At 44.2% G+C, this 22,800-nt stretch overlaps 1 protein-coding gene across 1 annotated transcript in view; it reads left to right on the forward strand.

The window, feature by feature from the left end:
* Nucleotides 1–243: 243 nt before the first annotated feature.
* The window catches only part of MAP3K21 (mitogen-activated protein kinase kinase kinase 21), a 58,669-nt gene continuing 36,112 nt past the window's right edge, over nt 244–22,800 (forward strand). Inside the window, exons 1-2 of the mRNA XM_005226238.5 lie at nt 244–1,321; nt 17,773–17,953. Of these exons, the coding sequence (XP_005226295.1) occupies nt 502–1,321; nt 17,773–17,953 (1,001 nt within the window). The 5' untranslated portion in view covers nt 244–501. The remainder of the gene's footprint in view (nt 1,322–17,772; nt 17,954–22,800) is intronic.

Here is a 22,800-nt window from a genome sequence, read left to right on the forward strand (position 1 = left end):
GGGGCGGGCCCAGGCGACGGCGGCTCCTGGAGGCGGGGTGGGACCTGGTCGGAGGGGGAAATAGGCCCGGAGGGGGCGGGCCCAGATGGCCGCGGACTCGGAGGGCCGGGCAGGTCCTGGGTACGGTGAAGGCTTTGGGGGCGGGACGGACCAGGAGGGGGCGGGAAGGACCCGAGTAGGAGGGCCGGGCCGGGAGGGGCTGGGCTCAGGCGGCTGCTAGGCCGAACGTGCCGCAGGCCGGCCGCAGGCCCAGCGCACCACCATGGAGAGGCAGGGCCGGCGGCCGCGGGGACCGCCGCAGCAGCAGAGACAGCGGAGGAGGAACGGAGGCTGAAGACGGGGCCCTCGGGTAGTGGGCCAGTGAACCCTCACCGTCCTTGAGCCCAGACCCGTTCCCTGCCTTTCTGGGCGCTGGCGGTGACCCCGCTGAACGATGCGCGCCCCCGGCCGCCCGGGAGGCTGAGCCCGCCGCCCGGTTCTCGCCCCTCGCCACCACCCACCATGGCCTTGCCCGGCGCCGAGAGCGCACCCGACCGGCCGGGATCCCCGGCCCGGGGCGCCCCCACCGGCTCCGCGTCGTCTTCGTCCGCCTCCTCCGGCGGCTCGGCCTCGGCAGGAGCTGGGCTGTGGGCCGCGCTCTACGACTACGAGGCGCGCGGCGAGGACGAGCTGAGCCTGCGCCGCGGCCAGCTGGTGGAGGTGCTGTCCCAGGACGCTGCCGTGTCGGGCGACGAGGGCTGGTGGGCCGGCCAGGTGCAGCGACGCCTCGGCATCTTCCCCGCCAACTACGTGGCGCCGTGCCGCCCGGCCGCCCACCGCACGCCGCAGCCCGCCAGACAGCCGCCGCCGCGACCCGGCTCGCCCGTGCACGTCGACTTCGAGCGGCTGGAACTAAAGGAGCTCATCGGCGCCGGCGGTTTCGGGCAGGTGTACCGCGCCACCTGGCAGGGCCAGGAGGTGGCGGTGAAGGCGGCGCGCTGCGACCCGGAGCAGGACGCGGCGGCGGCGGCCGAGAGCGTTCGGCGGGAGGCCCGGCTCTTCTCCATGCTGCGGCACCCCAACATCATCGAGCTGCGCGGCGTGTGCCTGCGGCAGCCGCACCTCTGCCTGGTGCTCGAGTTTGCCCGCGGCGGAGCGCTCAACCGCGCGCTAGCCGCCGCCAATGCGACCCCGGACCCCCGCGCGCCCTCCCCGCGCCGCGCGCGCCGCATCCCCCCGCACGTGCTGGTCAACTGGGCTGTGCAGATCGCGCGGGGCATGCTCTACCTGCACGAGGAGGCGGTGGTGCCCATCCTTCACCGGGACCTCAAGTCCAGCAACAGTGAGTGGGGACGGTGGGGCGGCGGGATGGGGGAGAGGAAGACTCAGCTGCGCCCGTCGCAGTCCACCTGGATAGGCTAGTCGACCTCCGGACTCCCAAAAAGCCTGCGCAGACTTTCCAGGGCTCAGAGGTCCATTTGCACCCTGGTTACTCGCTTTGGAGCAGGTGACACACTTTGGTGCTTTTAGGTGCCGTGTGTGTGTGTGTGTGTGTGTGTGTGTGTGTGTGTGTGTGTGTGTGTGTGTGTGTGTATTTAATTCAGATCAGACTTGCTTGCAGACCACACAGTTGTAAAAGATCTGGACTTTCTGGAAACCTCATGGTGCTGTTTGGCCTTTAGATACAATAAGTAGTTCGTTTGGATAGAATACTTTGCCAACTGAGGCCTTTCTCGAAACCCATGCCCCCCGCCGCCCTCGTCTAGTGGCCTTCATCAACCTGCCCTTTCCTTCAGCTTACAAGCACTGTATTGAGGTCTCTTCTTTACCACTTTCAATATGGCTTCGTGTCCTTTGACGTCTCCAAAGTGTTTTCATTCAGATGTCTCTGCCCTTGGAGTATGATTTCATTATTGGTTCAGTGGCTTGCCTGTTAGGGAATTGTCTCCAGACCAGAAACACCATTTTGTGCCATCATGCACACTTGGGTTGATTTAAGAGCAAGTTCATTGTCCTTGTGCAGGTACTTGAAATCTAGAAAACCTGGCCTGTATCGTTCACTTTGTTTATAAATCAATGTGCGTTTTACAGATGTCGATTAAGAACTGACAAAGGAACTCAGCCCAAATCCTATTAAATTTCATTGTATAAAAGAGCTACTAGAATTAGCTGTTTAAAGTTTGTTCTTAGGTATTGAAGATCTCTTCACAGTCTTAGAATGCGGTGAAATCTCATGAAAGATTAAAGGATGCAGCCAGAACTGGCGTTGGCCTACCACAGCTGCATGTGTTTCAACCTTGTAAAACCTGCTAGGACAGGAGCTGAGGCAAATGGAAACATTGCCCTTCTCCTGCACTGCAAGACAGAAGAGTGACAGGAAGAAATGATATGTTGGTTGTATGTTTATGTAGACTGTTTCTCCTATTCAAAATCCTACAGCAATGTACCTGAAAATGACTATTGTAGCATTTTGGAACTGTAAATAATATGAGTGTTGGTAACTACAAATAAGCATTGGATTTTTTTTTTTTTTTTTTAATCTTATGACTTCTGTTGGCCTCATGTCTTACAAATTAGATTGCAGCTGCTTGAGTGACAGGAACAAATTCTAACAAAATATGGGCTAGAAAGGTGGCAGGAGTGGTGTGCGCCCTCAGAGTCCTGACAGAGGCCAGGTGAGGCCATTTACCTATTTTTGGACTGAAGTGTTGCAGTAAAGACATAGCACAATTTCAGATGTACTAATTTTTGTAATTGCTTAACACCCGACACAGTCTTTGCTACCAATTCGAGCTTATTGCCTAAGCTATGCTTTTACTGAAAGAAATGTTTAACCTGCTGCCAAAGAACATGACCTGTGTGTCCAAGAAGCCCTACTATCCCTGGTGGAGCCCACAAGCCTTTGTCTGCTGAGAGTTTTCTGCAGAACCAGGTATTTTAAGGATGGCAGCAGCATCCTGCTCATTCTGGCTCTTGGCAGTTGCTGTAGTTCTGTGATAGACATGGAACCTGGCATCCTACAAACTTACTCTGTTGCTGGATGTCACATCGCCAACACCAGCAAAATTCCTCATCCTTAGACCCAGGAATTAAAGGGTCTGTGACTCTTACTTTTGCATTATGCTTAGGCTGTTCGGTTGGGTTGTAATAATGCTTAAGGTCCATACGACCTGTTCACAAAGGCAGAGTATGTCTGCCAGTGGTGGTAAAAGCACAGAAGGGCAGGTTAACCCGTGTTCCACTGTATAAATTAAAAAATTTAAAGTGCTAATCTATTAAATAGTGAAAAGAAATAGCATGACCTTGGAATAATAACATGGTTAAAAGGTTTTTATTGACACTAGAAAAACTTGTACCGTGGAACAAGTAGCTTACTGTGTCTCGGGGAGATATTATGTAATCTGAAGGTGATTATAGGCTGCAATTTACTTTTTGAAAGACTTTTCACCCTCAGAGTAAGTTGCCAAACTTCCTGGAGCATTTTAATTTCTGTAATTGTTAGGCCGAGTGGAATTATCAGACTTTTAAAACAACTTAATTGGCTAGGTCACTCGCCTAGCCAAATATTTGTTACGATATGACCACTTTTACAGTTTTTAATTTCTAAGATGTAGGCATTTTGAATAGGGCCTAAAAGGTGCAGAGCAGGGTCTAGCACATTGTCTTATCCTGGCTCTGGTATTATTTATTCAATGAATTAACGCAGGTCCCTTGGACCCTCTTGTGATATGTGAAGCCATAACTTCTTGTTGAGACTTTTTCAGTACAGCAGAGACTCTATTACAGTACGTTTTGTTTGACTCTATTGGCTATTTGCTAATGGTGGTAGTGAGTTAATGATAATGTAAACAAGATTTTAAAAAATCAATATTGAATTTTAGTTTTACTCTTTAGTCTGCTCTTATAACAAAGAGCCAGAATACAACTACTTGGACCCGAGCTAGTAGAAATTATTGTCTTAAAAAAAATGTTTAAATTTATCAAATTAAGATATGGCTCTTGATATATTTTCTTTCTTCTCTCATCAGTCTTTTTTTTTTTTTTTAAGTCCTGTCATATCATTCTGAGGCAATGTTTGTTGAAATAAAAACCAATCTTGTGATGTACAAACAATTCTGTCCTTTTTTCAAGAGACAGCAAAAGATTGAAAGTTGAGCCTAATGAGCAAGTTTTAAGCATCATTTATGTTGTTGAAATATGCTAGGCCCTGTCACTCCCAGATGCAAAGTAAATAGAAAATGCTTTGCTAAATCTGTGTACCGCAACTAGAGAGCAATACAAGGCAACCTTGGGTTACTGTGGAAAGGACCAGTTTTATATGCACTCAGAGAAGAGAAAAATCATTGTGAGCTGGAACTCATTTATTCAACAGAGTTTGAGGGCCCACCCTCTACCAGGGACTTCTAGCCCCCAGGATATAGTGCGAAAGCAGATGGTAAACAGTGTTCCCCCAGCACAGAACTTAAGTCTCATAGGGAAGATAAATGGCAGTCATGCAAATATCAGTAAGTGCTGTCAAGAAAAGAAAGCATGATGGGGGGGGGCAGAGTGAGGATGCTGATCAGATGGGGTGGTCAAAGGCAGCCACTCCGAGGAAGTGACACGGAGACCTGGAGGAGGAGGAATGAGTCAAGCCAAGGTCCAGGCAAAGGGCAGATGATGTAGAAATGAGCCTGGATTATTGGACTGGGAAGAAGGCGGGCCGGAGGGCTGTAGCAGAGAGTAGAAGACAGGTGCGGGCTGTGGGTGGCTTGCAGGCCATTGGTCCATGGGGGTGTTCCCTCTGAGCACCATCCATCAGTCCAAAGCCTCGGGGCATTTTGTGCAGAGGAGGGGCATGATTGAATGCCAGTGTTTATAAGATTACTCTGAAGAATGGACTAGGAATTGGCCTCAGTGAAGACTGGGGAAATTGTCCAGGCCAGAGAAAGCATTGGTTTGGCTGAGCAATGGAAGTGGTTTTCAGGGAAGTTACCAGGAAGGAGTGAAAAGAAAATAGTACAATATGTGAATTGCTGAGGAGGCTTTGAATTATTAGAATTTAGTCTTAAGTGTTTTGTTTGTTCTGACATAGTTCAGGATAGAAAGAAGATTGCATGGCATAATTTATGGTTCCTTTTTTGCTAATGTTGCTTACTGTGTTCTACCTTTTCTTTTTTTTTAAGCAGAAAATAAACGTTGCATGAGAAACTGAGCCACAGACCTTGTAGCTGCTTATTTGTGTACTTTTTATTTCAATGATTAGGTTTCTTTTATCCTGATTTTTTTTTTTTAGCCTCCTGGGAATAATTATTATATATTATTATCTACAAGGACATCTGCAGTCTATAAATAGACATAGTTGTATTTATTATGAAATGCAATTTAGAGCTCTTACTAAAACTACAAAAGGAATCTAAATTTTTTTTTTTTTTTGCTTTTCTCATTAGTGCAGTGTAAATAAAGGAGCTATTTGAGAAAATTATAGCCAGTGTGATCTCCAAATAAGGTGCTTAAAAAGCTCATAAGAGTGGTTTGGAAGAGCTATTAATTATGCTATTATCAGTTGAGAGACGTGCGTTTTCTCCCTTCTCTCGTCTGTTCTTTTACTCCAGACATGTAGCTTCATGCCATGGCCTCTTCCTATTCTAGGAGTTCGGGGAGATCAGTTCAGAGAGCCCAGTGGTGACAGAGAGCTGTTTGCTTCTGAAACAAAATTGACTAAAGATATATCTTTGAAAGAATGGCAATCAAAATGGGTCTTGATTTTGATCAGGCATGTCTTCCCTTTCCATTTTATGCTTGCTTGTTGGAAAATAAATAGTCCACTTCTGATTTTTTTTTCATAGTTGTGAGTAATTTAGTGCTGATGATCATTTTATAGGCTTCCCTGGTGGCTCAGATGGTGAAGAATCCACCTGCAATGTGGGAGACCTGGGTTTGATCTCTGGGTTGGGAAGATCTCATGGAGGAGGGCACGGCAACCTACTCCAGTATTCTGGCCTGGAGAATTCCATGGACTGTACAGTCCATGGGGTCACAAAGAGTCAGACATGACTGAGTGACTTTAACTTCTCACATTATGCTCATTTTATAATGTACATTTCAGATCGTTTTGTAGTCACTGTCAAGTGTATCAAAGTGTGGGAAAGGGAAGCCGAGACAGGAGGTCTCCTCCATCGTTTCAGAAGGCCGTCTCTAAGTCCTGCTTTCCCACGCTGGCATGTAAGGGTTGGACTGTTCTAGAACCTTGCAATACCAGAAGGAGCCTTGGCTTTGAGGTCAGACTTGGGTTTGAATATTGGTGTTGTCATCTACGAGCTGTGTGACCTTGGGCAAGTTATATAACCTCACTGAGCCTGAAAGTCTTGATTTCTGACACTGTCTACTGAATTCCTCTCTTGGAGATGAACGGGAACCTGTAGGGGAAAAATCTAGTGTTTTTTTTTTAAACCCTTCATAGGCAATTGGGTACATTCTACATGAACGCAGATGGCTTTTTTAGTGAACAGTTAGGAGTCAGGTATGCTAGAATGAAAAGTAGACAGTGGCTTTTGTTGAGAAGGAGACTGGTGTTTAGTTTGTAGCCAGACGTTAGCATGGCCTTGAATGTCATGCCAAGAGTTGTGGACTATCTGACGGCAAAAGCAAGCCATGGATGGTTTTGAGGAGGAAAGTGCTCTGATCTGTAAGACAAACATCTACAAAGAAAAGTGTATAAGCTTAGAGTAATTTACTTTATGACTGTATCTATCAATACCCACTATTATTGGTGGGTCAGGAATAAAAAATAAAATACTTAGACATCAGTTTGGCATAAATTTGTTTATCACCTATGACCAGAACCTAATTTTTTATAATCACTATTTATTTATTGAGCTAATATAGGGCACTTTCTCCCTCTGACTCACCGGAGTTGGAAAATAATGACCAGATTTACTACGTCAGGCTGATGATTTTAACTTGGAATTTCAATGTGACTTCCCAAACTCTCTGTGGTACTTGAGTGGCTCCCACAAGGTAGAAATATCTTGATGAAGGAATTTTAGGGAGCAGAAGAAGGGTTCCTGGGGAGGCTGGGAGAACTGTGATGGCTTTATTTTGGAGCCTAAAACTTACATTTGTACAACTGACCCCAAAGCAGCAAGAATTTAGTTAGCTCTGACTCCACTTCTCACAATCAGTGGGCTCATGGACTCAAACTTTCTGAAGAGGGTAGTGTGAGGCTCATTGAAATAGTGTACACCTGGTGTCAGCACACTTTCCCCTGTAGGTCCAGGTAGTAAATATGTTTGGCTCTGCAGGCCATATAGTTCCTGTTGCAACTATTCAGCTTTCCAGTTTGGCCCATAGGATGTAGTTCCCTGACTTCTGTATATGTCAAGGTACTTAATACACTGTAAGATGCAATCTAAATGTGAGCTGGTGACTATACTTATTTCTGTGTATGGTTTAGAAACACTTTGAGTGCTTTAAATAGTTCCTAACTTGCTTGTGTGTGAACTCATTGATTCCTAAAAGCTTTCCACAATTCTTTATAACACAAGGACATTATTATTTCTGCAGAATATAGTGCCATGTTATCATACGTTTATTCATTGTAGTTGGGGGTAAGAGTCTTCATCATTTAATTGACTCCCTTGATCCAGGCCAGCCAGCTGTACAAGGAAACAGTCTCGCGCTTTGTTCCGTAGGAATGCTGCCATCTGCACACTTTGGCAAGTCTGCTTGTAACTTGGGTTGATAAGTTAAGGGTCAGGGAGAAGGCATGAAGTATTCAATTGCTGTTTTAACTGTTTCACTACAGAGTTCATTGGACTTCCCTGGTGGTTCAGATGGTAAAGAATCTACCTGTAATGCGGAAGACCTGGGTTTGATCCCAGGGTTGGGAAGATCCCTTGAAAGAGGGCTTGGCAACCCACTCCAGTATTCTTGCCTGGAGAATCCCCATGGACAGAGGAGCCTGGTGGGCTACAGTCCATGGGGTCACAAAGAGTCGGACACGACAGCAGCTTAGCACAACAGCAGAATTCATTACTGGGACTTTTTTATGCTTTTTGAAAAAGAGCAAATCACATGCCATTTGGGTAGAGTGTCTTGACTACATAAAGGAGGTTTGAGTTATTATTGGTTTAATTGACTTTCAAGAGTTACTTTGTTTCAGGTTGTCTGCAAATATTGACTCAAATAATATCAACTGTATTACTTTCAGTTTACTAACATATTAATGTAGAATATTGTGGTAGATTCCTCCCTCTTGATTTTGCTTTGTTCCGTACCTTGATAAAATATGGAAAATGTTCAGCCGATAGAAAGAGTGATGTGTATGTTTCACACACAATGGAATGTAAGAAGTTTTCTCATTGAAACTGAATATTGTGTGTGTCTATGGTGTTAAGGGCCATGTGAAGTCATGATTTAGCTGATCACGCGCCCAGAACTTGCAGAGGTCTCTCTCCTTATATATAGTGGGCTGACTCATTCATCACACCACAGTCATTTAGTGACTGTGCACTGCATGTCAGGGGTGCTTCAGGCTCTGGGTAGTCAGTGGTGAGCAAAGTAGAGAGCAAGTTCTTCCCCTCGTGGAATTTACACGCCAGTGGGCAGTGTGGACCTTAGAGTGTAAATGGTGAAAGACGCAGTATGGTGGAGGGTGGTAATTGCTTAGTGCATGAGTGCCAAGTCACTTCAGTCTTTGCAGCCCTATGGACTCTAGCCCACCAGGTTCCTCTGTCCATGAGATTCTGCAGGCAAGAATACAGGAGTGGGTGGCCATGCCCTCCTCCAGGGGATCTTCCCAACCCAGGGATCGAACCCATGTCTCTTAGTCTCCTGCATTGGCAGATGGGTTCTTTACCATTAACGCCACCTGAGAAGCCCAATTGCTTAGCAGAAAAACTAAAAGTTGAAAAGGAAGGTTAAAATCTTAGAGTGAGCAGTTCAAGATTAGTGTGTGGTTAAGAAAGGCCTTCCAGAAAAGGAAGCAAAACCTGAAGAAGTGGGAAAGCAGATCTCCTGGAGAACAAACTTGGGTTGAAGAACAGAAATCACTCCCCAGAGCAGGAGCCCACTGTGACAGGAGAGGCCTGGAAGGGAATCATGGGGCACCCAGGAGAGAGGGGGTGGCCCCTGGAAAGTTTTTGAATCAAGGCCTGGCTCTGAGTGACATTGCAGCAGGTCACACAGTCTGCAGTTTTGAGAACACACGAGGAGCTAGGGTGGAAGTGATCACTTGGGAGTCAGCAACATGTCCATGGCATGAAAAGCCCTGAGAGTGGCTGACATTATCTGGGGACTGAGTGCTGATAGGAAAGACCAGAGGTCCGAGGGCTGAGCTCTGGAGGTCACCAGGGATTAGAGGCCCTGCAGAGAGGGAGGTACCAGAAAAAGGAGCAGCTGGTAAAGGAATGAAAGTGAGAGAGTGTTGTGATACTTGGGGGCCAGAGAAGAACGGGGTTCAGGGGAGAATAATCAACTGCGTCAGTTGCAGCTGATGGGTCAAATCCAAATAACTACTTTGCTATCGTTGTTTCTAAAGCAGTCTGTGCTGTTTTAGGAGGAACAGGTGCATTGGTTTTCCATACTCAGCAGCTGGCTTCACATGAAAAGGTTCATCTTCCTGCTCCTTCTTCCCCTTATAGTAGTCACTCATTTAGCAACTGTTTATTGAGTGTATAAAAATGGTAGTTGCTATGCAGTAGAAATGAATGAATGCAATAAGTTAGGTGCACATTCTATCCTCCAGGTGCTTGTAATTTAATTAGAGATGAGACCAAGAAATGAGATAAGACAGTGTTTAAGTGTAAGGGGAGTGGCACAGCTTAAATGCCTTAGAAATGCAGAGAACATCTAGAGAAGTCCTGAGGGAAGGCACCCAGGGGGACATGGTATTTACAGGCTCGTATAATATGGGAGCAGGCAGAGAGTGGCAAAGCTGTTCGTTTTTGGTTTTTTGGTTTTTTACTAGAAGGGGAAATTGAGATTTTTACTAGAAGGGAAAATTGAGATTCCAAAGGCCAGTGGAGCTGAAGGTGCTGCAGCGAGGATCCAGTGCTGCAGCGAGGATCCAGGGCTGGAGCTGGGCTGCCTCCATCAGAAGTGGAGGCCAGGTGCGGTGTTGTGGAGGGTGCAGGTGGGAGGCGGTCCACACAGCTGGCACCAGGAGCAAGGAGACGCTAACGTAATGGCATGTTTTTTAGAAGTGGCCTTTAATGTACAGAAATTTTAGGGTGTAGGATTCCTTTTGGAAAGTCCAGGAAGAGCTGAAAAGACACAGAGATGAGATTGAAAAGGGACTTGAAGACCAAGATGAAGGCCTCCAGAGACTGGTGAGTGAATAAGTGCTACAGATGTGGGAATAGATGGAAGAAACATGAGAAAGTTCAGTGCTATTTGGTAAACTTAGAAAGTTATCATTTTTTCCGTGGAAATGAATGGCTGATTGTTTCCAGAATTGAAATTCACAGAGTAACATTACTGCCTTAGGCTGAGAGGTGGTGTTTTGTTAATATATTCTTTCACATTGGTGCTTTCCTCAATTGATTTCTTTCTAACAGATTTTTTTTATGTATATAACATAGTCCTAGTTAAAGGTTAATTGAAATGAACCTATTTGACTCAAATGGAATTTGGACTGGCACTCCCATAAATGGTGAGGAAATAGAATGGATGCATTGTAATTGCTTTAAGAAATATATACATTATATACTACAATTCGGAAAATACCAAAGTGAAACTTCAAAGGAGCTGGAAAAAATCAAGTGCCTCATGGTTGAATAAGTAGACAAAACACAGGTTGTAAAGGCTGATTGTTCAAGAATGGGGCTAACAGGGGTCAAAAATCTTCACTGAAGTCGCACAAAAAGGGGCTCAAACATTTGTCGCTGGGTTGCTAGCAAGAATTGACTACTTGCTGTGGCCCAGAAGTTGATGTGCCCGCTTCATGCATGGCTGTTCCTTGGGGTCCTCTTCCTGGTGTTGCGCAGGATGCGGAAGCACCGCCAGCCTGCCCTCTGCTGAAACCTGGGCAGGCGCCCGGTCACGTTACCTGTCGGGACACTGGCTATTTTTGGTTTCGGTCATTTTGCCCAAAAGATAAGGAATTTGAAGAATTCTGCTGAACACCTCTGAAATAGAATCCAGAACAATGGGCCTTTCATGGAACTCTAAACGTTTGACATTCAGAGTGTTATTTTAACTTGTTTTCTGTTAGTTCAAAGCTTCTGTGGAAACCTTGGGCTCCAGGTGGGGGCAGGTGTTTCAAAGCTGCCAATGCAGTGGCTGCTAATAGTGCATTCTGCCGTGGCATTGCTTTAGAAATGCAATCCTCTGTAAATATTGAGTGTTTACTTCTCACTGGTAGTTCTGCCTTTATTTTAGAGTTGCCTTTCTGAGGTCTTTTTGCTTCTCAAGGGCTGCCAGGCATTACCTGCGGCCTGAGGATGTGGATTGGTTCAGTTCAGTTCAGTCGCTCAGTCATGTCCGACTCCTTGCGACCCCATGAATCACAGCACGCCAGGCCTCCCTGTCCATCACCAACTTCCAAGTTCACTCAAATTCACGTCCACCAAGTCAGTGATGCCATCCAGCCATCTTATCCTCTGTCGTCCCCTTCTCCTCCTACCCCCAATCCCTCCCAGCATCAGAGTCTTTTCCAATGATTCAACTCTTCGCATGAGGTGGCCAAAGTACTGGAGTTTCAGCTTTAGCATCATTCCTTCCAAAGAAATCCCAGGACTGATCTCCTTCAGCACGGACTGGTTGGACCTCCTGGCAGTCCAAGGGACTCTCAAGAGTCTTCTCCAGCACCACAGTTCAAAAGCATCAATTCTTCGGCACTCAGCCTTCTTCACAATCCAACTCTCACATCCATACATGACCACTGGAAAAACCCATTTTAATCAAGGCTTCCTCATGCCTTTCCGTTTGGGTGTTTCTCAGAAGAAAGAGAGGAAATATGTGAAAGTGTCTTGGAAAACAGTTAGATAGAAGTGCGAGCCAACCTGACCATTAGTGTAGACTCTTGTATGGTGTAAGGATATCATCATTTAAAAGTGAAATTAGTGTGTATTATGAGGGGAGAAACATCATACAGCTGACGAAGTAGCTGTGTGTGTGTGTGTTGGTCACTCAGTCATGTCCGACTCTTTGCAACCCCGTGGACTATAGCCCGCCAGGTTTCTCTGTCCATGGAATTCTCCAGGCAAGAATACTGAAGTGGATTGCCATTCCCTTCTCCAGAGGAACTTCCCAACCCAGGAGTCAAACCCCGGTCTCCTGCATCACAGGCAGATTCTTTACCCTTTGAGCCACAGGGAAGTCCCTGTAGCTAATTATCTATTTGTTCCTGTGGTTCAAGTATACAGGGTTTTAAAGGATCAGATATTGATTTTTTCTTGATATTTATGAGGAATCAGCACTGAGAAATATGTATACCTTAAGCTGACATGGCAGAAAAGGCAATGGCACCCCACTCCAGTACTCTTGCCTGGAAAATCCCATGGATGGAGGAGCCTGGTAGGCTGCAGTCTGTGGGGTCGTTAAGAGTCGGACACGACTGAGTGACTTCACTTTCACTTTTCACTTTTATGCACTGGAGAAGGAAATGGCAACCCACTCCAGTGTTCTTGCCTGGAGAATCCCAGGGACGGGGGAGCCTGGTGGGCTGCCGTCTATGGGGTCGCACAGAGTCGGACACGACTGAAGCAACTTAGCAGCAGCAGCAGCAAGCTGACATGGAAGAAAGGAAAATTCAAAAATTAACAAAGTGGAATTTCTGATTATTCTGCTCCCTTTTTGTAACTGGTAGCGTTATTAGTAACAAGGAAGACTGGCAACAACTGTCTGTTTCTGTGGCCCAGAATTTGGTGTGCCCACTTTGTGTCCAGTTGTTCAGATGCTTGCCCTTCAGATGGGATCTGAAGCCAAGCCCTGTATAGTAGCCGTATGATCTGGGTTACATTTCTAACTGTGACCTGGAGACTGTAAATTCCAGACTGTCGCAGAATGGCATGAAGGTCCAATGAGAGGTGAAATGGAGACAACTCTACATAGAAGAGGATTAGTTAGTGGTAGACAGTATCCTTATTATGACTGGTGATATTAATAATTATCACTAATAAAAACTATTGAGTGTTTGGTGTATGAGGCACTGCCTTAGGTGATATTGGGGGGATAGAAGGGGGTCCTTACTCTCTGCATATTAGTTAGAAGTTCTAGGGGAAGGAACGTTACAGCATAACAGTATTTATTCAGAATTGGCAACTTTATAATCAGTCCCCCTTCAGCTAGCTCATGTTGCATTAACTCTGTGACTTCTGTGACTGTCTAAATTGATGACACCAATGTGAATCCATTACAAAGTGAAATTTCAAGCCTTGCAAAGGGATAGGATTTCCTGACTTCCATGAAAGTGATTTTGAAGATTTGCTAAAAACGCTTTCAAACCCATTGATAAAGGATATATGTGGGTATAGGTACGTGTAATCCTACGAAACGCTTACTGTGTTTCAGACACCGTTCTGAGCACTGTATGTGTCTTCCTTTCTTCCTCCCTGCACGGTCATAATTCCTGTGACAGACAGGAGTCAAAAGCACAGAGTCCAAACCGAGCAGTCCGCCCTGGCGTGCATGCTTCTGTCGTGATGCCGCAGGGCTGCCACTTAGATCACGCGATAATTATCCAATGGCAGGAAATCAGAAAGGAGGACAACGGCTCCTGAATACAAGGAGATTTCCAAGGGATCAAGAAAGCACTTGTGAAAATTTATAACAGCCGTCAACCGAGCAATGCAGGCTGTAGTTAGGACCATGGACCCAGGGGTCAGACAGCTTGAAGGGCATTGCTCCTTAGCTACGTGACCCTGGACAGATTACTCAGCATCTCTGTGTCTCAGTTTCCTTATCTATCAAGTACAGGTGATAAATAATATCCACCCATAGCACTGTGGTAGGGGTTATCTGGTTAAAATACCCGTTAAGTGTACGGGACAGAATGTGCTCAGTCAACGCTGATTATTTCTATAACGTTTGGGAAAGTGCTTCCCCTTTTCCACAGGTCAAACATGAAGAATGTCTTATGCTTGTTTCCAGTTTTGTTTGGATCATTTATTCTAAGAAATCTCACATGCTTGTTCATTTTTGTCCTTTTAAGAGTTAGTGCCGGGTTTAAACAATGACAAAGATGTTGTTAAAGAATAAAAGGCTTTTCAAAAAAAAAAATCAGTTAACTTATTCATTTTTCATTCATTCAATGAAACAAATATTTTTAATGATAAAAGGTGCAGTGTACAAAGAAGATGGACATCATAAATCATTAGATACCTAATAACAAAGAAAGATACATAAAACAAAAATCAGAAGAAATATAAGGAAAAAGAACAAAATACATAATCATAGCGAGACATATTAACATTTATCTGAGACTGTTTTATCAAGTGCAGAAAAAATAAGAATAGGAGCATCTTGAATGATGTCATTAATAATTTAAATATAATAGATTAATATATTTAATTAATTTATATTAATCTTATATCCTGCACAAATATATTTAAAATTTTGTATCTCATATGTGGTTATTAGATGTTTATAGGACATTTTCGGAGAAGGCAATGACACCCCACTCCAGTACTCTTGCCTGGAAAATCCCATGGACGGAGGAGCCTGGTGGGCTGCAGTCCATGGGGTCGCTAAGAGTCAGACACGACTGAGGGACTTCACTTTCACTTCTCACTTTCATGTATTGGAGAAGGAAATGGCAACCCACTCCACTGTTCTTGCCTGGAGAATCCCAGGGACGGGGCAGCCTGGTGGGCTGCCGTCATGGGGTCGCTAAGAGTCGGACACGACTGAAGTGACTTAGCAGCAGCAGCAGCAGCAGCATAGGACATTTAGAAAAACTGGCAAAAAGATTAAAATAGACTTTTTTCATGTTATTTTTCAAGGTGAAACCTGAATAATAACTGCCCCTACACACACACAGGCATATACTCTATTAACTCTGAAACTTGGATTACTGTTTGATTGGATTCACTGTGTTGCTCACTTCTTTTTCAGTATTAATTATCTTCTGATCATGAAGACCTATCTCTTGCGATTTTTGTGAGAATTAAATGAAATAACGCCTGTAAAGTACAAGGAATATAGTGAATATTGACAGTTACCAATGACTCTTATGAACTGGTTGTTATTTCCGTTAGATGGGAATTGGCATGGGCAAAGGATAAACATAAGAATGGGCATGTTTTGTTCATTTCACCTGTAAACTCTATGCACCTGTGCTGAATCAGACACTACAGAGTGGTTCCGTGTGGGTGAGCACGAATGTCCAAGTTTCTTACCGTCTGTCTCCTCTCCTGCCATCCCCACCACACACACACACACACACACACTCTCTCTCTCCCTCACTCACACACTCACTCTTTCACACGTACTGTCTCAGAGCTCACAGTAGTGGAGGCATCAGGTAAATGCAAACGCTGTGGTACCTGGTGCCTCGCAGAGCTGTCATAGAAACACAGAGGTCACGTGAGTGTGGAGGAGGTGCTGGTTCCTGACCTGGGGTATCTGGAAGATGTCACTGAGCAGATACTGTTTGGTCTCGAGGAGCAGCCAGCCTGGCTTGAGCAGAGGAAGCTTATCCATAGAGGAACCGGGCATGGTTTGACTGTAGCTTGCTGTGTGAATCGAGGGGCTGTGATTGCCCGGGTTTCAGAGTGTGGACACTATCTCTGAGTTATGGGGAATCATGGAATATTTTAAAATGCAGGTTTATTAAGGTATAATTTACATAGAGTAAAACTCACCCTCTGAGGGTTCACTCTGATGCGTTTTGACAGATACATATAATCCTGTAACCACCACCACCACCACCAAGAGAGAGAATTTGCATACCTTGGAAAAACTCTTCCATGGAGCACCGCCCTCAGACCTTTCCCTTCAGCCTCCAAAGCCTCTGGTCTGATTTCCGTCCCTCTTCCAGGATGTCACACAGAATTGTTGTATGAAACGCTTCATGTGGGGCTTCCTTCTCTTAGAGTAGTGGTTTTGAGAGTCATCCTTATGTGACATGCATTGGTAGTTTATTCACGAGAGGCTTAAAAAGATAAAAGGATGCCACAGAGCTTTAGGAAGATGAATCTGCTTGGGGTGGTGTGTGGGTGACAGAGGAGAGGGCCAACATCTGGTCCAGAGAGAAGGACTGTAATTCGGTGTGAGATGGTGGCAGGGTAGTCGGGGAGGGGTATCTGCAGGGCATTCAGTTCAGTTCAGTCACTCAGTTGTGTCCAACTCTTTGCGATCCCATGGACTGCAGCACTCCAGGCTTCCCTGTCCATTACCAACTCCCAGAATTTACTCAAACTCATGTCCATTGAGTCAGTGATGCTATCCAACCATCTCATCTTCTGTTGCCCCCTTCTCCTCCCACCTTCAATCTTTCCCAACATCGGGGTCTTTACCAATGAGTCTGTTCTTCACAGCAGGTGGCCAAACTATTGGAGTTTCTGCTTCAGCATCAGTCCTTCCAATAAATATTCAGGACTGATCTCCTTTAGAATGGACTGGTTGGATCTCCTTGCAGTTCAAGGGACTCTCAAGAGTCTTCTCTAACACCACAGTTCAAAACCATCAATTCTTTGGCACTCAGCTTTCTTTATAGTTCAACTCTCACATCCATACATGACTACTGGAAAAACCATAGCCTCGACTAGATGGACCTTTGTTGGCAAAGTAATGTCTCTGCTTTTGAATGTGCTGTCTAGGTTGGTCAGAGCTTTTCTTCCAAGGAGCAAGCATCTGTTAATTTCATGGCTGTGGGGCATTAGGTTGAACTGGAATAACTGAGCTGCAGGCTAGAAGGAGGGTTTTAAGGAAGGAGCAAGGAGATAAGTTAGAAAACACAGTAGGTTTAAACCATCCGTTTTGTAGCAGATGGGAAGGAGTAGCATGGATACGCAGCTACATCAGAGCCTCATGGAAAACAGTGGGACATTTCTGTTTGGTTATAGGCAGAGAAATCAACCAGGGGAGAGAGGAACCCAAGGCTCTGTGAAGGGCGGGACGGGTGGGTGCAGGTGGGCAGTGATGGGAAGCAGGGTTCTTTTAGCTTCTGCTACCTGAGTGTGGCAAAGGGACACGATGGAAAGAACTTAGCATGCACGCACACACGTGAGCACTCAGGGCTGCCCTGACCTCAGCTCAGCTCCTGAAAGCTGTCTTGTACACTGCATTTTGTCAGGGGGCTGGGGAAACCAGCATCTGGATAATGTTTCTTAGAAAGTTTTACTTTTTGCTGTATTCTGATCTCTGGTAAAGCAATCCAATCTTATAAAATAACTTAATGGGTTAACATGTCTATTCTCATTTGGCAAACTTAAGATAATCTTTGATAATAATGATTTATGGTAATATGCCATCTACTTGCAATACTCTAATACATTCAGTAGAAAACACTACATTTTTAGATCAGGACCTAACTTCTTGGAAGAAAATCACGTATTATTTTCCTGTCGCATAAACTTTCACAGACTTCTGATCCTCCCTGTGATATCTCAGTTAAACGTTTCTTGCCCCTAGAAATCGTTTGCTTTCTCATAAAGATGCTAAGCTGTATTGTGTCTGGACTTTTTTAAACTTGTAACTTCAGGCACAAATGACCCACTAAAGGTTATGAAAAGCATGATGTATTAATAAGATAAAATGGTAAAATGCAGGTTTGTTCTCTTCACAGCTAACTGCAGTGAAGTTTGTATTTTCAAAGCCACTGAAAATTTATAAAAATATGCGAACACTCTCCCTTTGTTTTTCCCTTAGTTTTGCTACTCGAGAAGATAGAGCATGATGACATCTGCAACAAGACACTGAAGATTACAGACTTCGGCTTGGCGAGAGAATGGCACAGGACTACCAGGATGAGCGCAGCGGGCACGTACGCCTGGATGGCCCCGGAAGTTATCAAGTCTTCTTTGTTTTCCAAGGGAAGTGACATCTGGAGGTCAGTAAGCACCACGCATCTTGCTCTTGCAGATGTTCGTGGAAACTGGTTGCTGCACTTCCATTAAATGAGTCCCAAGTGTTAGTTGCTCAGTCGTGTCCAACTTTTTGTGACCCCATGGACTGTAGCCCACCAGGCTCCTCTGTCCATGGGATTCTGCAGGCAAGAATACTGGAGTGGGTTGCCATTTTCTTCTCCAGGAGATCTTCCTGATCAAACCCAGGTCTTCTGCATTGCAGACAAATTCTTTACCATGTGAGCCACCAGGGAAGCCCCAAATGAGTCCCAAAGTATTGAATAATTCTGAGCATAATGGATAGTAAAGATGGTCCACAGTTTGTGGTTGTTCCACTTAAGAATTTTTTTGACTTTACAATGGCGCAAAAGTGGTAGGGACGCCCTCAAAACTGTGCTTGGGATTTGGCGTTTTGATCTTTCCCAGCCTAGTGACACATGGTCCAGTCCTCTCTTGTGAGGCCAGGCAAAGGCACTGAGCTGCAGCTCCTGGTCAGCACCACCATCAGGAGGGGAAACAACCGACACACTTAGAACCATTCTGGACCCACCCTGCTTTTCAGTGTTGGTATCGTATGCAATCAACTACACGAGATATTCACCACAAGATCAGCTTTAGGCTTTGTGTTAGATGATTTTGCCCAACTCTAGGCTAATGTAAGTGTTCTGAGCACTTTTAGAAAGACTGGGCTAAGCTTGGTCTTCTCAGGTGGTGCCAGTGGTAAAGAACCCGCCTGCCAGTGCAGGAGACAGAAGAGATGTGGGTTTGATCCCTGGGTTAGGAAGATCTCCTGGAGGAGGGCATGGCAACCCACTCCAGTATTCTTGCCTGGAGAATCCCATGGACAGAGGAGCCTGGTGGGCTACTGTCCATAGGGTCGCAAAGAGTCGGACATGACTGAAGTGACAGCACAGCATACACACTCGTTAACCTTCTGTAACGCTGCTAAGTTGCTTCAGTCATGTCCGACTCTGTGCGACCCCATAGACGGCAGCCTACCAGGCCCCGCTGTCCCTGGGATTCTCCAGTCAAGAACACTGGAGTGGGTTGCCATTTCCTTCTCCAATGCATGAAAGTGAAAAGTGAAAGTGAAGTAGCTCAGTTGTGTCCAACTCTTAGCGACCCCATGGACTGAAGCCTACCAGGCTCCTCCATCCATGAGATTTTCCAGGCAAGAGTACTGGAGTGGGGTGCCACTGCCTTCTCCACTCTATAACATTAGGTGTATTAAATGCATTTTCAGCTTATAATATTTTCAGCTTACTATGGAGTTATCCAGATGTGACCCTGTTGTAAGTTGAGGAAGATCTGTATGAGCCTTTTTGAAGGTTTTGTGGTTTTGATCAAGATAGTTATAATCATGACGGAATGGGTAACTTGAGATTTTGATTGTCTTAGGACTTCCATTTGATAGAAGAATCTTATTTTTTTTTAATAATTTATTTTATTTTTAACTTTACAATATTGTATTGGTTTTGCCATATATCAAAATGAATCCGCCACAGGTACACATGTGTTCCCCATCCTGAACCCTCCTCCGTCCTCCCTCCCCATACCATCCCTCTGGGTCGTCCCAGTGCACCAGCCCCAAGCATCTAGTATCGTGCATCGAATCTGGACTGGCGACTTGTTTCATATATGATATTATACATGTTTCAATGCCATTCTCCCAAATCATCCCACCCTTTCCCTCTCCCACAGAGTCCATAGAACAGTCCAAAAGACTGTTCTATACATCTGTGTCCCTTTTTCTGTCTCATATACAGGGTTATTGTTACCAACTTTCTAAATTCCTTATATATGTGTTAGTATACTGTATTGGTGTTTTTCTTTCTGGCTTACTTCACTCTGTATAATAGGCTCCAGTTTCATCCACCTCATTAGAACTGATTCAAATGTATTCTTTTTAATGGCTGAGTAATACTCCATTGTGTATATGATAGGAGAATCTTATTAAATCAGAGGTTTGATTAAAACTAGTTATAGTTTGAGTTAACAGGAATAGCATTTTGTAAGACCTGTTGGTAAATAAACATAAATCTCACTTTAAGGAAAATTTTGATTCCTCATGACTCACACACAGAATGTTAGCATGGAAGGAGTTTGAAGAAAAAATTTAGATCAGCTCCTTCATTTTATAGATTGAATCATCTAAAGATTGAAGCTTCTGGTTTGGGAATGGAGAGCTGGACCAAAATGGGATCCCAGGTTATCCAGGTTATCTGAATTTCCATCCAGCTTTGTCTCATTAGGGAGTGAAGACACCATCCATACCAGAACAACACAGAGGACGACAGAACAACTCTGTTTATTCTTACAATGCACCAGGAGCTTACTGGCCTTCATTTAAGGCTCATAAAATGCTGTGTGACTAGTATTAAAACTCCAGGGTTTTTTTTTTCTTGTTGTGTTTTAACAGCTTTATTGAGATATAATTCATACATCATATAAACTATTGAATTCGCCAGTTTAAACTGTGCAATTCATGGCTTTTAGTATATTAATTGGAGAAGGCAATGGCACACCACTCCAGTACTCTTGCCTGGAAAATCCCATGGATGGAGGAGCCTAGTAGGCTGCAGTGCATGCTAAGGGTCGGACACGACTGAGCAACTTCACTTTCACTTTTCACTTTCATGCATTGGAGAAGGAAATGGCAACCCACTCCAGTGTTCTTGCCTGGAGAATGCCAGGGACGGGGGAGCCTGGTGGGCTGCCGTCTGCAGGGTTGCACAAAGTTGGACACGACTGAAGTGACTTAGCAGTATATTAATAGAGTTGTGTACCTTCATCACCACAATTTAGAACATTTTCATAATCCATAAAAGAAATCCTATTAAAGGTAGCCATCTCCCTCAAAACTTCATCCCTCCCAGCCCAAGGCAATCATGAATCTATGTTTTGTATCTTTAGATTTGCTTATTCTGGACATTTTGTATACATGGAATTATGTAACATGCGGTTCTCTTAGTGGCTTTTCAGTTGGCATATTTTCAAGGTTCATGTCATAGAATGTGTCAGAATTTCATTCTTATTTATTGTTGAATAATATTCCATTGGATGGATAATACCACATTTTCTTGTCCATTTATCAGTTGATGGCATTGGGGCTGTTTCCACTTATTGACTAATTCTGAATAATGCTGCTATGCACATCAAAGTTGTTGTGAGGATTTGAGTTTTCCTTCTCTTGGATAGGCGTGAAATTGCTGGGTCACAGGGTAATTATATAGTTAATCATTTGAGGAACTGCCAGACTGTTTTCTACCAGTCCTCATTCCCATATACAGCAGTGTATAAATAAGGCCTTCTAATTTAATTGTTCTACTTATGACTTTTAAGAAATTTATCACCTGTGCCAGGGGTTCTATAGCGTCTTTGGGCCATTTTGAGAAATACAAATGCTTGGGCCTTACCCCTTACTTGATGACTTGTACTCTGCTGATAGAGACTGAGGACATGTGTCTTCATAAAATATTAGATGTGTTGTTCTTGACTTAATCACAATAATTTTCTGAACATATAATGCCAAAATACTTAAGTGAAGTAGGTGATTGTTTTAAAAAATTATACTTCAAGACTCTGAAAACTCATAAAAGGTACCATAAATCAATTTTACATTCTGTATAATTACTTAACACTATAACCATTTTACTAGTTGTGTGCCTTTTAAAATAAACTATGTAATTATAAGCTATACAAATGCTGTGCAATCTACATAAGTGCTTTATAGCAACCTCATCGACTATAAGCACAGAATCAAGAAGTAAGAAAAAAAGAATGTCTAAAAGCAGTCACAGTCTGGGCCTTGAAGTCCAAACGCTCATGGAGAGGAATTCCCTCAAAATCTGTTCTTTTCTCAGTTGTATAATATAAGCTTGGTTGTCTGATTTTCAGTAGAAGCATCTAATCAGAAGAGGGGAGAAGGATGCTAAGCTGGTAAAAAAGAAAAAAAATTAAAAAAAAAAAAAAGGCAGTTGAGAACAGAGTAGGCGACAGGAGCAAAAGACAGCATGAAATTATGAAAAAGACCAGAGACTACCGACCTCCGTAGCCACCTGGTGTGGAGCCAGACATCCACACACATCTCCAGAATGCATCAGTATGTTAAAGCAGAGTCCTAGGCATCAGAATGGTGGAAGGCAGGGAAGGCTGTCCCTCTGAACTACACAGACCTTTGCCTTAGAACCTCCTTTGTAATATTCCCATAAAAATAATTGCATTCAAGAAGCATCGCCTTGGTCTGTGGGGCTGGTATTATATATATATATATATATATAATATATATATATATAATATATATATATATAATATATATATATATATATATATACACTGGTGTATTTAGCGATCGCCCTCCTTCTGCATCTTCCCTCCTTACCAGTTACTACCCTACAAGAGAACTTTGACAGATATTATCACTGAACTTTTATTGTGACTCCTGTGACTACCCCCGTTTCACACTGACAGAATTAGACATTTCCTCAGAATTGTAAAACTAATGAATAGCATGCTCTGATCCCTGGCTTAAGAGCCATGTTCCTGCCACCACAGCCCTTAATTATTAGATCACTTGTGTTCTTAGCAGAGGGCTTTTTATACTATATCCCACTGAGTTTCAGAGAGCAGAAAAATATGCATTATGCTTTAGAAATTGTCCCATAGAAATAGTTCCCCCCACCTTTTCTTTTCCAGATTGGTTCTTACCAGACTACTTCACTCTGGAAAAATGACCTATCCTAAAGTATTCATTCTCTGAAATTTCCAAGAGGCAAAGTTGGGCTGTTATTGTTTTAATTTTGTTATTTTCTATTGAGAATAGCAAGGAAGC

Source organism: Bos taurus, chromosome 28 (genome assembly GCF_002263795.3).
Source record: "Bos taurus isolate L1 Dominette 01449 registration number 42190680 breed Hereford chromosome 28, ARS-UCD2.0, whole genome shotgun sequence".
NCBI lineage: Eukaryota > Metazoa > Chordata > Mammalia > Artiodactyla > Bovidae > Bos > Bos taurus.